Source organism: Danio rerio, chromosome 14, assembly GCF_049306965.1.
Source record: "Danio rerio strain Tuebingen ecotype United States chromosome 14, GRCz12tu, whole genome shotgun sequence".
Classification (NCBI taxonomy): Eukaryota; Metazoa; Chordata; class Actinopteri; order Cypriniformes; family Danionidae; genus Danio; species Danio rerio.
The window spans coordinates 302501-320000 of NC_133189.1; the positions used below are offsets into that span (position 1 = coordinate 302501).

Below are 17500 nucleotides of genomic sequence, written 5' to 3' on the forward strand. Positions count from 1 at the left end.
AGTATGTGTGTGCATCTATGTGTGAGTGTGTGGTATGAGTGTACATATGTGTTTACCTGTGAGTTTAAAGGTGTGTGTGTGAGAGAGTGGGTGTGTCTACTTCTGTGTGTGTGTGTATGTGTATACGCATGTTTATATACATGTGTGTTTATATATTAATGTGTTTATCTAAATGTGTGTGTGTGTGTGTTCATGTTTTTATATTCGTGATCATACATGAGTATCCATATATGTGTGTATGTGTTATAAATACAGGTCTGGATATGTGTGTGTGCACGCACATATTCATGTCTGTGTGTGTGTGTGTACATGTGTGTGTGTGTCTAACCTGGCAGTGTGATTCTCTTGAGGAAGAAGTCCAGCCCTATCGTCTGTTTATACTGTTTCCCAAAAGCTTCTTGTGCGAAGCGGATGGCGAGAGACGTCTGAGAAAACACACACACACACACACACACACACACACACACACACACACACACACACACACACATTACAACAGGTTTACATCACAGAAATGACCCTCAGTTTTCAAAAGCTCCGCCTCTATATTGCTCTGGAGGAGGAGCTAAAGGTTGACCACAGCTTTGATTGACAGATGCTTCATTTCCAGCAGCAGCACAGCCAATCAGATCCGTCCTGCAGTCTATTGCTGCTGTGATGCGCATCTGTTAGTTTGTTGACGCAGCAGGAGCTGAGGAGGTTGTGCTCGTCTGTGTCTGATTATATGGAAGCGCTGCTTTATTCATATTACAGTTTTGTGCAGGAATCTACTTCACATCTCTGAGTGTAAACACAGCTAGTGACAGCACAGGTCACACACACACACACACACACTTGTGTTAGCGTTCAGTAGCGCCGCTGTAAGTCAGGTTTAAACAGCCCCATCTGGAGCCAGAAGGGTTTGCAGAGTTACGGTTACCCAGAATCCTCTGCTGCGGTGGTGAGGGTCAGCGAGAAACACTGCGGACGCCACACAAACCAAACAGAAGAGTCCAGAAAGCCTTGTGTCCAGCGCTCGAGCAGAGAAACTCTCAGTGAGCCGAGCTTCTCTGCCGTCAGAGCGGAGCAGCTGTGATCTGACAGTCACACTGTACATGTGCAGGTAAACACAGATCTGCCCGACTGCAGCGGCGAGGTGAAGAGGACACGATCACCTGGAGACACTGACAGTCTCCAACACCTGGATGAGCACAGACACAAGCTCTGTCTGACTTTCAAGAAGATTCATGTCGGATTGTGTCTGTCTCTACCTCTACCTGTTATCTACCCGTCACCTGTCTCTATTTACCTGTCTCTACCTGTACCTGTCTCTCTCTACCTGTTATCTACCCGTCACCTGTCTTTACCTTTACCAATCTCTTCCTCTGCCTGTTATCTATGTCACCTGTTTCTATCTACCTGTCTCTACCTCTACCTGTTATCTACCTGTCACCTGTCTTTACCTTTACCTGTTATCTACCCTTCACCAATCTCTACCTCTACCTGTTATCTACCTGTCACCTGTCTTTACCTTTACCTGTTATCTACCCTTCACCAATCTCTACCTCTACCTGTTATCTACCCGTCACCTGTCTCTCTCTCTATTTTTCTCTCTCCACCTGTCTGTCTCACTCTCCACCTGTTTCCTGTCTCTCTCTTTACTTCTTTTTTTCTCTCTCCACCTGTCTTCAACCTGTCTCTCTCCTTATACCTGTCTCGCTCCACCTACCTGTCTCTCTCTCTTTATTTATGTCTCTCCACCTGTTTTCAACCCATTATCTGTCTCTCTCCCTCTACCTGTCTCTCTCTCCACCAGTCTGTTTCTCTCTATCTGTTTTTAACTTGTCTCTCTCCACCTATCTTCTACCAGTCACCTGTCTCTTTCCCTCTACCTGTCTCTCTTTCCATCATTTTCTCTCCACCTGTCTTCTACCCATTCCCGTCTCTCTCCACTTTTCTCTATCAGTCTCTCATGTTGTATTCAACCTGTCTCTCTCTACCTGTCTCTCTCCATCTGTCCGTCTCTCCATCTCTTTCTCTCCACCTGTCCCACTCTACACCGGTCTTCTACTCATTTTCAGTCTCACCCGCTCTACCTGTCTACTTCTCTTTCTCTCTCTACCTGTCTTCAATCCATCACCTGTCTCTTTCCCTCTACCTGTCTCCCTCTCCTCACCAGTCTTCAACCTGTCTAGCTCTACCTGTCTCTCCCTCTCCATCTTTCTCTTTACCTGTTGTCCACCCATCATCTGTCTCTCTCTCCACCTGTCTGTCTGTCTTTACCTGTCTGTTTCTCTCTACTTGCTATTTTTCACCCATCTTCTACCAGTCCCCTCTCCGTCTGTTTTAACCTATCTCTCCACCTGTCTCCTGACTGCACAAAATAAAACAGTAGACAATAAATCTCTGATCACACACACACACACACAGCTGAGCGCATGAATGGAGCTGAGCTCAGACCTCTGCATGTGCATTTCTCGTTCAGATTAACCAGCAGATTAAAACAACCAAACCAGCGCTAAGAATAGCCGCAGCAGCAGCCGCAGCAGCAGCGCTCTCCACGACCGTAATCTGCTCCTGCTCACCATATTTAACTGAATTAATCCACTATACCGTGAAATCGCTGCTGTTTTACTCATGCCTTCTGTGTTTAAATCGTCTAACATTTCACTTACGGTCAGACAGCTGCTGATATTCTGCCTTTATTTGATCATTTTAATGTTTTCTAAATGAAATGTTCTGTATTTTCAGAGATTAGCGTGAGATTTGACATGAATATTCACAGATTATTCCCATAAAAATAGAGAAACTACATCTGACACATCCAGTCAACATGTTTGTAGTACCATTCAACATGTGTGTGTGTGTGTGTGTGTGTGTGTGTGTGTTTATTGCATGTAATATATCTATGTGTGTTTCTGATGTGTGTATGGTGTGTATATGTTGTATGTGGTGTGTGTTGCATGTACTGTGTCTGTATGAGTGTGTTTGTTGTATGTGATGTGTGTGTATTGCATGCTACTTAGTGCATCAAAATAAGTGTGTGTTGCATGTAGTGTTTCTCTATGAGTGTGTGTGTTGTATTGTGTGTTTCTGATATGTGTATGAGCGTGTGTTGTATGTGATGTGTGGTGCATGTAGTGTGTATGTGTGTTTGTGTTCCATGCCACAGAGTGACTATAGGTTATAAGTGTGTGTTACATGTAGTGTTTCTCTATGAGTGTGTGTGTGTGTGTGTGTGTGTGTGTGTGTGTGTGTGTGTGTGTTGTACTGTATGTGTTTCTGATGTGTGTATGGTGAGTGTGTGTTGTATGTGATGTGTGGTGCGTGTATGTGTGTGTGTGTGTGTGTATTGCATGCCACCTAGTGCGTCAATATAGGTTATAAGTGTGTGTTGCATGTACTGTTTGTATAAGTGTGTTTGTTGTATGTGATGTGTGTGTATTGCATGCTACTTAGTGTGTGGTATAATGAGTGTGTGTTGTATATGATGTGTGTTTCTGACGTGTGTGTGACATGTAGTGGAAGTATCATGTGTGTATGCAGTGTGTGTGACTGGTATGTGAGTGTGTGTTTTTTATGATGTTTGTGTGTCTTGTATATGATGTGTGTGTGTGTGTGTGTGTGTGTGTGTGTGTGTGTGTGTGTGTGTGTGTGTGTGTGTGTGTGTGTTTTGTGACGTGTGTTATACGCCATGTGTGTTGTCTACGATATGTGTAATATTATGATGTGTGTTCGTGTAAGTGCTGTATATGTTTATGTGTGTGTGTGTGTGTTTGTGTGTGTGTTGTGTGTGTGTTTTCTTACCTTCCCTGACGCTCCGTCTCCCAGCAGCACTATCTTCAGCTGCCGCTCCTGGATCTCCTCCTCGGAGTCCGACATGCTTCAGCTCGGCAGCGCGACACACACACACTCTCTCTCACTCACACACACACACACACTCGGGCTCAGACTGTGGATCTCTCGGTTAACCAGCAGTCTGAGAGAGGAGGCAGAGGTTTACCAGGAGCGGATAATCTGATCAGATCCTGCCGCCGCCATCTTCCCTCGGCGCAAACCAACACACAGCATCACCCGCGCGCGGGAAACCGCTTCACCACTCGAGCACAGCACCGCTCTGTCTGATCTCAGCGCTCTCGCGTATAACTGGTAAAAACGACTGGCTACCGGTGTGGAGACTGACACGGGAGCTGCGCAGTTTACCGTGCTGATGTAGACCGGGCGCTCCCGCGACACCGAATGGACTCGTCCTTCATGACGCTTTCCTGTTGCCATGGCGAAAGAGGGAGAGATTTGTGGATTCGCCGATCACTGATTGTGTGTGTGTGTGTGTGTGTGTGTGTGTGTGTGTGTGTGTGTGTGTGTGTGTGTGTGTGTGTGTGTGTGTGTTACATCATCGCTATTTATTGATTACTAATGAAAAAGTTACAATATTTTAAGTCAGTTTAATGTAATTTCAGTCAAACTGCGGCAAATTCTTAATATTAAAACAGGAAAGTATTATTTTGCAACTAAAAAAATAAAGCTGTTATTATAGATAACTGTACATCTATTATATTAACAGGATATAATATTAGTAATAAAATATGAAATTATACATTATTATTATTATTATTATGTTATGACTGCTATACTACTAAAGGTATATTTTCTGCAGATATTTCTGTCATGATTACTTCACATTATTAAAAACATTTATGTGCTGTAGTTGTGAGTTTAGGTCTGATAGGCTATTGATGTGACAGCAGATCTGGAGATCAAATTCACTGCGCAAGATGCTGAACACAGCCCTGTTTGTGTTTTATTATTCACATCCACTATGCAGTTTATACTCTTCATCCAAATTTGCCAAAACTATTGTCATAATCATATTGATTAATCCAATCTGTTGAAGAACTACAGCTTTTGCTAAACACACACATACACACACAAACACACATACACATACAGTGCTCAGCATAAATAATACACATTTATTTTCCATTTCTCAGGGAATATATGGGTCATGTATTTTGGTGCATTGAACAAAACCAATTTATTATACAAATATATTTTTTAAATAATATTTTAGTCACCAATTATCTTTAGAAATAGAAATATAATGCAACTGAATTTGTGCAAACATTAGGGGGGAAATACATTTTTTGTTCTTCTTGAATTTTGCTATTTTTAAAATGTTTTCTTCAATAAGTTTCTATAACATATTTAAGTGTACTTTACTTTATTTAAGCTCTGGATTTGGCTTCAGTGCTGACTAATCTAATGCACATGCACAAATATAATATTGTAAAAGTTCCTACAGAAAACATTAATTTAAATAAGAGATTTGTGAGGCGTGTACTCATATTTGCTGAGCATTGTATATAAACACACATCAAACATAAATCTTCAACAGATACATGTTATATTTTTTAATCATCATTTTAGTAAAGAATTCTTGAACTTCAAAAAACATTAATTTATTAATTTCCTTTTCGTTTTAGTCCCTTTATAAATCTGGGGTCGCCACAGCGGAATGAACCGCCTCAAATAACATCAATATATAAATACTGTAGTGTTTTCAACTGTACACTAGTAATGGATAATCTGATGTGGTGATTCTACGGTTGCTATGGCAACACAACAACTATAGTGATGAATCTATTGTGATTCTACAGGTGCTATGGTAAAAAAAAACAACTAGTAATATAAAAATACCAACATACTGTAGTTTTTTTTTTTACTAATACACCACACCTTACTGTAAAAATACAGTATATTACAGTATTTATGACAAATACTATACAGTATGCCACAGCATGCATTAACAGTTCTAGATACTACAAATTCTTTATACACGTTACCATATGGTTTAAAAACACTATATAAATATATCATTGCAAATTTATTTAAATGATTTACTGTCCATCGAGAAGAATATGACATGTTATGTTCTATAAATTATTTCAATAGACTGATAAATATATACTTAAATATTTAAATTAATGCTGTTTTTAAATTTATAAGTTGAATCAATTTCATTTTAATAAGCAATTTCAACTTCAACTTAACCAACTTTTAAAAATGACTTAAAAATATCAAGTCTATAAAACTTAAAAACTAAAATTATAACTTGATTACTTGTATATTTTAACAGTATTTTATAAACTATATAAAATAGGCCTATATGCATAATATATAATAATGTACTATATTGTATATTATTATTTAAAACATTCTGTCAGGGTCTGTTTAGGTTGGGGTTATAATCGTCACTATATAAAACATGATGCATGTGGTTAATGAAAGAAAGAACACTAAAAATGTTTGGGTTATTTTTCCCCAATGTTGGGTCAAATATGACAAAGTTAGGTTAATTATTTAGATTTAATTAAATTACACTTTTTAACCCAACGATTGGGCTTGTCCAATCGACCCAATGCCCGAACAACCCAGCATTTATAGTGTGGTTAAAGAAAGAAAGAAAGAAAGAAAGAAAGAAAGAAAGAAAGAAAGAAAGAAAGAAAGAAAGAAAGAAAGAAAGAAAGAAAGAGCTAACACTGCCATCTGCATCTGTATTATGATCTTGGCCTTAGTTAAACACTGCTGGGTGTGTCGGTGTCATATGGTGAATGAAACACACACACACACACACAAACACACACGCACACAATTCCACGAGACCAAATCAACAGATATTAGCGGGAAATAATCAGTTTAAGGATATTGAAGTAAATAGATTAATATATATTAAAAAAATTAACAAAAATAATTTCAGAATCTGAAAATTAATTTATTTTCAAAATCTGATATAATTCTAGTATAACTAAACAACTCTCAATAATTGGGTTAAAATTAGCCTATACATTTAATAAGAACAATTAGTTTTATCACAATTGGTTTTGTACATTTTACTCAAAACTGTGTTGGGATGATGAAATGGAATCCATTGCTGCAGGAAATTAATCTATTGCTGTAATTTATGATTGAAACTAAAATTATAATTATAATGTTTGTTCAATTAACTGTCAATTAATAAACCGACAATTACAAACAAACAAACAAAAAAACAAACAAACGTCAATTACAAACAAACTGTCCATTTTAAAAAAACGGTCAATTCTAAACAAAAACTAAAAAACGGTCAATTACAAACAGATAAACCGTCAATTTCAAACAAACTGTCAACACAAGCAAATAAACTGTAAATTCAAATTAAAAAGGTCAATCCTCAACAATTAACGGCCAATTCTAAACAAATAAACCTTTAATCCCAAACAAGTTTGTTTAAATCCAAGTGTTTCCAAGTCTGGTTTGAGGATCTTTTGTCAGCAGATTCCTCCACCCCTGATAGCCAATATCAAATATCATGGTGCGAGTTTCCCTTTTCATCCTTTATTTGAGCGTGAATTTGGCGAAAACGCGCAGCCCGTGACCTGATATCAGACAATAACAAACCCGCAGGAGGAGCGCGCGTGTCGGACGCTTAATCCTCGGTGAACTCAGTTTCTAATATCAGATCCTCTGAGAAGAAGCTCACAGACGCAGATTCAGCTGCTCAATCACTGCAAGAAAAATAAACCCAGAGAGTCCAGCGTTCAGAGAGCAACCAGAAGCAAATATAGAGCTGCTAAAAGAGGAATTTTCGTAAAAGACATGGAGAGGTCTGACCTAATGGAGCTCCAGGGATCTCCAGGCTGACATAAATCATCCGACATTGAAGAGACTGGGAGATTCACGACTGACTGAGGAACTTTCCGTAATAGTGCATATAAACAGAAACTTATTCATTAAAACCTATATTTTATTCCACTGTAGGCCTATATCTAAGACCGTTTTATTTATCACAAAATTACAGCTGTGACCAAATAAATAAATAAAAGCACACACCGGCCGTCTGTGACAGGCGATGCAGGCCTCGAAGAGTCGTTTAGACATAGACTAATATCATAAACAGGAGCAATTCATTGCAATAAAATATTTAGTAATAATAATAAGTGTGCAATAAATATGGGAACAACTTCAGAATACGAGTCAAGTCAAATTAACAAATGATTTAGCACTATAGGTCAATCACTGCATTTATTGTCTAATAATGAACATTACATTTGCAAGCAATATAAGCTGAGCACTAACATGTGCCTTTAATTGTTATTTTTAATTCTTCTTAATTCTTATGACAAATCTAGAAAAATTACAAACATGCAGAAGGAAATAGCAAACACCGATGAGGAACATAAATCAATCTACATTTTTAAAAATGCTGTGTTTTATTGACCCAACGCTGGGTTAAATATAAACAAATTGTTTAAAAATTTTATTGAAATTTATCCAACGTTGGATGTGTACATATTTGACAAAACGTTGGTTTAATACAATCTAGCATTTAGTGCAAATTAAGCAATTATTATTTTCCTATGTGTGTGTTGGGTTATGTTAATGCTGGGTTATTTCAACATAAAATTTTAATAATAAGGAAAAACCCAAATGTTGTGGTGCATTTGGCCCTATAAAATGTATTTAAAAAACTCACCCAACTAGCTGTGGCATTTGTCCATAATTTACCCAAACTTGGGTTGAAATAACCCAGCATTTTTAGAGTTTATATTAGATTAAAGTTTGGGATATAATAACAACTACAAATGTTTATTGTTTATGAAATAAGCTTATTATTCGGCAATTTTTCCATTACATTCAAGTTTAAGAAAATACTCCTAATAAGGAACTGTAGGTGATTCATATCTATATGAAATTATATTTAAATCGAGGAAAATTGAAAGGGATCATTCCGACAAGCTGGAGTGTAATTGGACGTGATAATTAGACATGATAATTAGACGTGATGCTGTGACACGCTAACTGCTGGAGGCGTGAGGTTAAACACGCGCGAGCACCTGCTAAGCATTTCCACACGCAACACATCTGCTTCACATCACACACACACACACACACACGCGCGCGCGTCCACGGCGGCTCCTTCACGGCCACTCGGTCAGCCATTATGATTATGGATTCACGACGAACAAACAGCGCGACACAACACAAACATGTGCGGTCAATAACGTCCAGTTAGCAGGTAAACTGACTTCTCGCAGGTGGACGATTCTGCTCCGATTCAATGAAGTGACTGAAATGCCAATTTTCTTCCATTAAACGTGAAACTTGATCTAGAACAACAACTGGCTCATGTCTCTGCGCGGGAAAATGATTGCCCTGATTACGCGCCATTATGTGTGACAGGCGCGCTCTATTAGCGTGTATAAAGAAATTGTCCTTGACGTCCAAAATTTGACCCAAAATATACAGGCATTCACGGGATAGTAAAAAAGCACTTATGTACTGGGAAATTGCGAGGGTTGTTAAAGTTGCAAATCCTGTCAAAATACTGACGAGAGGAGCGACACGCGGGAAACACTGAACATGTCATTACACGACACGCATCAACACTTATAACACGTCGAAAACAGAGAGAAAGCCTTCAGTTCCAGCTTTTCAGGGATTTACATTTTGACGTCAATCGATCATTTCTGAAATTAATTTTCAGGTTTGGTGGTTTTCTTATCTTAAATAAAATAACTGTAATGAAATAATTGTATAAATCTTCAATGAGAATAGATGAAGCCCATGAAGGATGTTCAGTGAACCAGGGAATCGCTGAAGCTTTATTTTGAGTGATTATTTCAATGCCAAAAGCGTTTTGAGTGGCAAAATGAAGCTCCATCTGTGAATGATTTCCAGATCAGCTCGAGCTCGGGCCCGTTTGTGTTTGAGACTAAAGCTTAAGGCCCTGCTCTCTGCTTTTCTATTTTTTCTTGGTCATTACACAGATTTTCCCGGAAAGTTGAACAGTCGGACTCGCTGCATTTATGCTGAAGAATGTAAAGGCTCGTGCTCTTCTCTGGATGCATCTCCCTCAGCACATGCACGCACTCTCAGAGAAATCTCCTCAAAATATAGAGCATACATTAAAAGCCCTTAAACGCACTGGCTCGTGCTAATACAAAACACATACACGCAAGAAGAAAAAGGCGAATGCATGTGACGCATTTTGTGCTGTTTTAGTGGAATCTCTCGATGGGTCTCATTAGAATCATTAACTCTTGTTATTATTTGACATTATTACGAATTATCCCAGTTATTTTCCATCATGTCTGACATTTAAATCCAAGGATGTTCCACCTAAAAACTGATAATAAAGCAAACGGGTTTAATCCTGTTGAATATTCGGTATTTAATGAAGTATTTAATATGAAATTTATATCTGAAATACAATCCAATATAGTTTTATTCAAGCTTTACGAAACTTTCTTTTCAAACAAAGCGCAACATCAGCTCTGTAAACAGTGCTGGATTTACACAATCAACATGAAGGAATTAAGTTGAATTATTAGTTTTTAAAAGTGTAAGTGGATTAAAAATAAAACAATTAAATAAGTAGTTATAATAAACAGCACACGTCATTTTCGAGAGATGGGATAATTTATTAAGTTATTTCATTTAATTTCAGTACACTGTAAAATAAATGTTGGGTTACACAACTCCTCCATGTCACCCAACGAAAACCGTAAGCTAACTCAACGTTTTTTTAATTTATTTGCAATTTTAGGTTGAGTGAGGATAAAACAATTAAGCTGGCAAAAACAAAAGTATTGTGTTGCTTCAGCTCATTTTAAATAAGTAGTCTGAACACGCAGCAAACATATTTAGAGAGTATTTTCCCTATTCCACAAATGTGAGTCAATTTAAAGGATTCAGCATGTCTTTACACATTCACAAATAAAGGTGTAGCGCTACAAAAGCTGTCACTGGGGTAGTAGGTCACCTACATTGTGGTACCTAAAGGTTACCTGTTGGTATAAATTGCCTAAATCTTTTAAATGGCACACTAATGTACATTTAGGCTGCTTTATATGCGCTTTACCTTAAAAAAGGTACTGTCACAGTGACCACAGTTTTAGTAGCTTTAGTGTATGCAGCGCAAATTCTGCCCTGAAAAGAGAATAAATAATAACATATTTAAAAATAACATGTTTGACAGTCCTCTACAGAATCAGCTTTAGCAAGAAAAGCTAAATATGCGGTTAGGATCGTATTAGCCGTCATAAACAGAGAAACACATTACTAAATCATAATCTTAATTACTGTACATTTGTATAGCATTTTATTTTGCTATATTTGACCTAGTTTCTTTTTCATGGTATTTTCAACCCTCATATTAATTTTTTTCTCTTATTTTTGTGTCCCTCAAAATTCTAATTGTGTTTTTTTCTGTTTATTTGTATTTTACAATCACTATACGATTTATTAATTGGTTATACTCTGCAACGCTTTGGTAATAGCCTACTTGACAAGTTATGCCAATAAAGCTCTATGGAGAGAGAGAGAGAGAGAGAGAGAGAGAGAGAGAGAGACAGAGAGAGAGAGAGAGAGCTGAACCCGATCATCTCCACCTGCTCCTAAACGCTTCTCTCTGTAGATCAAACTTAGTTTTACTGAAGGATAATGCAGTCTCAGCTGCTGCTTTTCACTTTCAGCTTTAATGCAAGAAACTCCAGCAAGCGCAGCGTTGGTTTTCATCCTATATTCACTTGCATTAATTGAAATGTTTTCTTCCAGTCGCTTAAAGGGATAAACCGGGGATAAAGTGATCAATAACTGACAATTATGTCATCGTTTACACCATTAAATCGCCACAATCCTGCTTGGGTTTCATTTTGTGGTTGTTGAACACAGATTAAGTCATTTTGAACAATGTTGGAAATGTGCAGCATTGACTTTTAAATGAGTTTTCTGGTAAATGAATGGAGTTTCCTAACATTTATCAGAAAAAGGAAATTCATAACCAATTAAAGGTGAGTAAATAATAAGTTTTAATTGTTTTGGGTGAACTAGCTCTTTAATTGTGAAATAAATCATGATGTTAGGATAGATGGACCAAGCAAAAAAAGTAAACTATGGTATGCCTCTCTCTGACCTCTCTTCATTTACATACAAAGTTTATTGAAATTAAAATTATACATTGATATAGCAACATTAAAAATTAACGATCAATCTCATATTTTAATAATTGAGCGCAGTGTCGCATCTGATCGCGCAGTCGCACACAATAAATATTTAACTTAAATCACAAGCCCAAAACATGTATTAATCTAATAGTTTTAGACGTAAAACTGTGATCATTTTATTGTTTTTTTTTTTGCACTACTTAATTTATAATAAATAATTGTATTGTAATGAATATCACATTAAAAAAAATGATTCAGAGATGTTTCCTGGGATTTACTACATTTATTTAAGTTAAGTGGTTGTAAACAATTAATTTGGGCTGAATTTAAACAAAGTTGAACATTACTACATTTAATTTGTTTGTTTAAATTCAACTCATACTTTTGCGACAATTATAAAAGGAAAATGAACGCGTATTAGTGATGTTAGACACATGCCTTCAGCTTTAAAAACAAAAGGCAGATTTCCGAAAATAACACGAGCACGACTAATACTTCATGTTTCCCTTTAACCCCGAGCCTTTTCCTTGAATAAATGCGCGTTTGTCTGCGCTGTTTCGTGTCGAACTCACACTAATATGATTGAATCTTTAGCTGCTGTAATGACTCCAGTGGGCTCATGTCACGGGTCATTAATTTCATGCTTTTACTTTGAGGATTCAGAGAAATCACACCTGATCAAAACATGAGAAACACGACTGAAATTATTCTTCATACCTTTTAATGCTTCATTTCTTTTTCATTAAACAAAACACGATACACCAATATGAAAACAAGTACATGTCTAGTAAACGGGCGAGCCTTCACGGCTCCTCAAGTCCAGCAAATGTTCAATATTTTCTTCTGATTTTAACATGTGGAACTGTGGAGGGGGAAAGTGCCAGTCTTACCGTTTATACCCTAAAACCGAACGGCAGTAACGGCATCAAGTGCTGCTTTGTTTTCCAACCAGAAGAACGAACATTTCGCTAAAACACGAGCCGGGAATGACACATTTCCACACATTCTGAGATAGAATCCTAATAGAGTTAATCAGGAGCACATCAGCAGTCCTGGAGATAACGAGTCTGTTTCGGTGAAGACAGTTCCACTGAATAACATCTCCCGGTTTTGGTTGCTCACTCGGCGTGTTCGGTAAACGAAAGTCTTTCGCGTAATAAATATGGGTCGGAGAGTCCTGGTGTCACTGGTTTCCAGAGCAGGCGGAGGACAGGCTCCAGGCGGGCAGGCAGTACGTGTACGGGTAATAATAAGAGGGCTGCAGCGACAGAAGCGGCGGTCGCAGCAACTCCCCGGGGCTGTACTGCCGTCGGTCGTCCCGGACCAGCACCTTCACCGCCACTTTCTTCGCCGCCGGGGCTGACGCCAGCAGATCGGCGGCCATCTGACGTCGCTTGGTTTTGTACCGTCGATTCTGGAACCAGATCTTGACCTGCGTCTCGGTGAGTTTGAGGGAGGCCGCGAGGTCTGCGCGCTCCGGTCCGGAGAGATAACGCTGGTGGTTGAAGCGGCGCTCGAGCTCGAACACCTGCGCGTGGGAGAACGCGGCCCGGGAGCGCTTCTTCCGCTGCTTCGGCGCATCGCCGCTCTTCTCCTCGGCCGTGTTACAGTCTGGAGAAGAACCACAAACGCGTTCAGAACATGCGCTTTAAACTAAACTCTGAGTATAAAGTTTCTCCGACAGGCTTTTCAAAAAGGTTCAGTAGAAATGGACAGGGAGCTTTTCTGGAACGCTTCACCTCAGACGCGCTCAACTAGTGAACATCTGGAGCTCAGAGCTTTCCAAACACGAGTAAAACTCTTAAACAGATGAAGCTTTGAGTGGTACTCACCGGACACGCAGTCGCTCAGGCCCTTGGCCGCGGATTCCTGATCCGTCTCGTCCGCTAAATCTGCGTCTTTTTCTGGCTTTGCGTCGATTTGCGCTTTAGCGTCGTTGTCCTCGCTCAGCCCGGAGTCGGAATCGTAGTTCTTATGCTCCGTTTCGTCGCTCCGCTCCGGTGCGTCCATTTCATCGAATATTTTCCAGCACGCGCTCTTTGAGAAACACACATCCAGCTCGTTCAGATGGCGAGACTCCTCTTTTCGGTTCAGAATGGCTTGAATTGAGAATGGCATCAGAGAGTTACTGCGCACAGCCATGTCGAGCAGCACTAGTCAGACCGGGTCGCGGAGCATTAGGGTTAAGATTACGCGGTCCATCGAGCTCCGTGGCCGCAGTTCGGTCGCATCGCGCCGCGCGTAAAGGGAGTTTGGTGGATGAGCATCCACGTCGCCAGAGCGCGAGTGTGAGTGAAAACACAGCTCTACTATACACTTCACCTGTGGCTGAAACTGACCCACAACACCCTCCCATTGGCGGAGCGCACAGCGGCGGCGCGCGCTCATTGGCGGATGGGAAACTTCCACATATTTACAGGAGCATGTCAGAACACCCAGAACGCAGAAACCTTTAACCCTTAAACACCCGCGGAGAGACGAACAGACATCAGTGACCCTTTTAAATGACACTGACAGGCAGATGAGAACAGAACAGATGACCTGAAACCGCATCATCATCATCATCATCGACCTGCGCGCGCATCATCGCACTGACGGGTTCGCGCACGCAGATAGCCAAACTCCTCTTTCAGTAACATCACATTAATACAGAATATTTTTGTGTGCTTTTGTTCTGGTCGTCGGTTCAGGAGGATTTACAGCACTTATCTGTGAGTAGCTCAATTCTTTTTAGAGTAAATTGAGGAGAAGTCGCTCGAAGACTCTTTAATTTGCCAGACACTCCTGTATCTGATTTATCAGCGGAACGCGTCTGTGTGGCATCACAAATTACAATAAACCAGCTGATTAAATGTATGTTCGAATAAAAAGTAATTTCAACTCCCACCTTCGTATTTTGAACATTTTTGTTGCTGTTTTAATTGTTAATTTGTTCCAACATTCATACTTTTGTGGCCATTTGAGGATAAATTTAGAATTGAACTTCTTTATGAATGCAAATACAGCAAAATATGGATTATAGAAAAGGCTACGCGTATAGGGCAACATTACTTCTTAATTAGTCTTTTTACACCAATCATTATTATAATTATGGTAATAACATAATAATAATTAGTCCTAATAATACTAATTAATAGTAGCATATAAATATTATTATAATAAACGGATAGCAACAACGACAACAAAAACGTATTCGGTGTTACCTTCATTAGTCGATGCAGCAGTCTTCGGCTGACTGTCCTCAAATGCACTGCAGAAATAAGAAAGTGTCCCTATAATTTATTTGTTAGTTATTGTTTACGACAAAAGTTATGCTAAACTATTATTGTTCATTCATAACTGAAATTAAAGTAGCCCATTTCACTAAATTGACATTATTATAATTTGCGTTGACCACAAACTTATAATACAAAGCTTGATATTATTATTATTAGGCTAATTGATGTCGGATAGTACTCCGTAGCCTATACTGTCATTGTAGCGCAGAAATTAATGCATTTTGTTGTTCGAGTAAAATCCCCAAAATACATTCCTAAAATAAAAAGCGCACATTATTCTCCGCGTTTTTCTAACATTACGCGATCGTGCAGGTTTTCCCCAGGTAATGAAGGGTATAGGCTAATGTGAATTATTCTGTCATGGTTTACCAAAGCGTCAAAACAGAAAAATAAAATGTATAAAGTATTTAATACATGCAAATGTCTAAATTATGACCGATTTTACCAGCCCAAAACACAATGAAATCATAAATAAAAACGATAAAATACGTAAAATAAGCATTTGACATTTAAGAGACATCAGAGAATATTTAATCTCGAAGGCGTATATTTACACACCACATCAATTTAAGCTTTCAACTGGACAAAAAAATTATATATATAATTTATTTAAAATATATATAAAATAATTATGAAAAATTAATTATAAAAATTATATATATATATATATATTTATATATAACTTTAAGCGTTTTCTTCACCATAAAAATACAAGAAAAAATCTCTTTTTATGGGAATCAAATTTTTTACACGACACATTTATTAACACGATTGTGAGAATCATTAATACACATAAATTATATAGCCGAGGCAATTTAAAGGGATAGTTCACCCAAAAAATGAACATGGTCATAATTTTTTTCACTTTTTACTTGTTTTAAACTTTTATGAGTTTCTTTCTTCTGTTGAACACAAAAGAAGATATTTTGAAGAATGTTGTAAACATGCAATCATTGACTTTCACTGTATTTGTTTTTTCTAATATGGAAGTCAACTACAGGTTTTCAGCACTGATCAAAATATCTTCTTTTGTGTCCAACAGAAGAAAGAAACTCATAAGTGTTTGGGAACACTCGGGGAGAGTAAATAATGAGTATTTCAGGGTGAACAGCCCCTTAAACTCCAGCGCGCGCCTCTCTCTCCATCTAGCGGCATTCAAGCGCGTTCCTCCTGTCTGTCTGAGAATATATCCTGATTTACACGAGTCTGATTGCGCGATTTACATGCGCAATATATACATACATAGTGTTTACGTCTAGCAGATTGTGTGGAATCAGTGGTTTATGCATTAATATAAAAAATATCATCAAAAAATAAAGATAGCAGCTCGGAATAACCCCAAAACACTAACAAGCGTGCGCTTATGGGTGTGTGGAGTCGGAAAGCTTTCGGGAATATCCTCACAGGGGAAAATGATTCATGAATTAAAGTAAAAATGAACGTTTAGCTTCGCCTTGATCTGCGGTCAGTATTAATAACGCGCTTTAACAGCAGCTGACAGACAGAGGACATTAATGGAGGGATGGCGTGACTCGGAGGACAGCACATCTCATGCCATATTCGCGCCAGTATGAAAGCCCTTCTTTCTTTTCTGCAGCCAAATGAAACTGGTGTGCGGGAATTTAAAGCCCATCCAGTCCAGATGCGCAGGACTGGCCCCTCACTGACTCTGACAGACAGGGGCCCGAGAAGGGGATACAGCTGCGGCCGGATGTTAACGATGATTATTTATATTATTACAACAATAAAATTACTGTACGAAAATAATTAGTGTTCACATTACTGAAAGGGGTAGACCTTAATGAAATGTAATATTAAGTAATTTTTTACTTTTTTTTACATGCGAGGGGTTAGACGTCATAAAATAGCCCACAATTATTTGGATAATTTTATGATGGTCTTATTAAATAATTAATAGAAAATTGTTTATTAAAATTTACAATCATTAATTATTTAATAAGACCAGCATAAAATTATCATAATAATTGTAAAGGCGGCCTTGTGTAATTTTCGGGGCCCTACGCACCTTGCGTAGTGCGCGTCTAGTGTGAAATTGTTATTATTATCGTCTTTTATGTGTGTGTGTGTGTGTGTGTGTGTGTAATGGTAAGTGTTGTCTATTTAATGCTATTTGTTTTCCTATGTGCTCTAGGCTAAGGCAACCGTTTAAGGAAGGCGTCATATTAGTTAATTATATTCATAAACCTATTATTAATATATTTGGATACCAATTGCATGCACACATTGATTTATTATTGC

The 17500-nt window shown here is 38.4% G+C and overlaps 2 protein-coding genes across 9 annotated transcripts in view; both read right to left on the reverse strand.

Moving 5' to 3' along the window:
- rab28 (RAB28, member RAS oncogene family) overlaps positions 1-3967 on the reverse strand; it is a 20547-nt gene extending 16580 nt beyond the window's left edge. Inside the window, 2 exon segments of the mRNA NM_199752.1 lie at positions 329-425; positions 3787-3967. Of these exon segments, the coding sequence (NP_956046.1) occupies positions 329-425; positions 3787-3861 (172 nt within the window). The 5' untranslated portion in view covers positions 3862-3967.
- Positions 3968-12667: 8700 nt separating this feature from the next.
- Positions 12668-17500, reverse strand: part of nkx3-2 (NK3 homeobox 2) — a 5974-nt gene continuing 1141 nt past the window's right edge. For 3 of the 8 annotated variants that reach the window (XM_073921237.1, XM_073921239.1, XM_073921238.1), the window contains 3 exons: positions 15167-15213; positions 13796-14000; positions 12668-13574 (listed from right to left, as the gene is read on the reverse strand). In XM_073921237.1, the coding sequence (XP_073777338.1) occupies positions 13147-13574; positions 13796-14000; positions 15167-15213 (680 nt within the window). In that variant the 3' untranslated portion in view covers positions 12668-13146. 8 annotated transcript variants of the gene reach the window in all.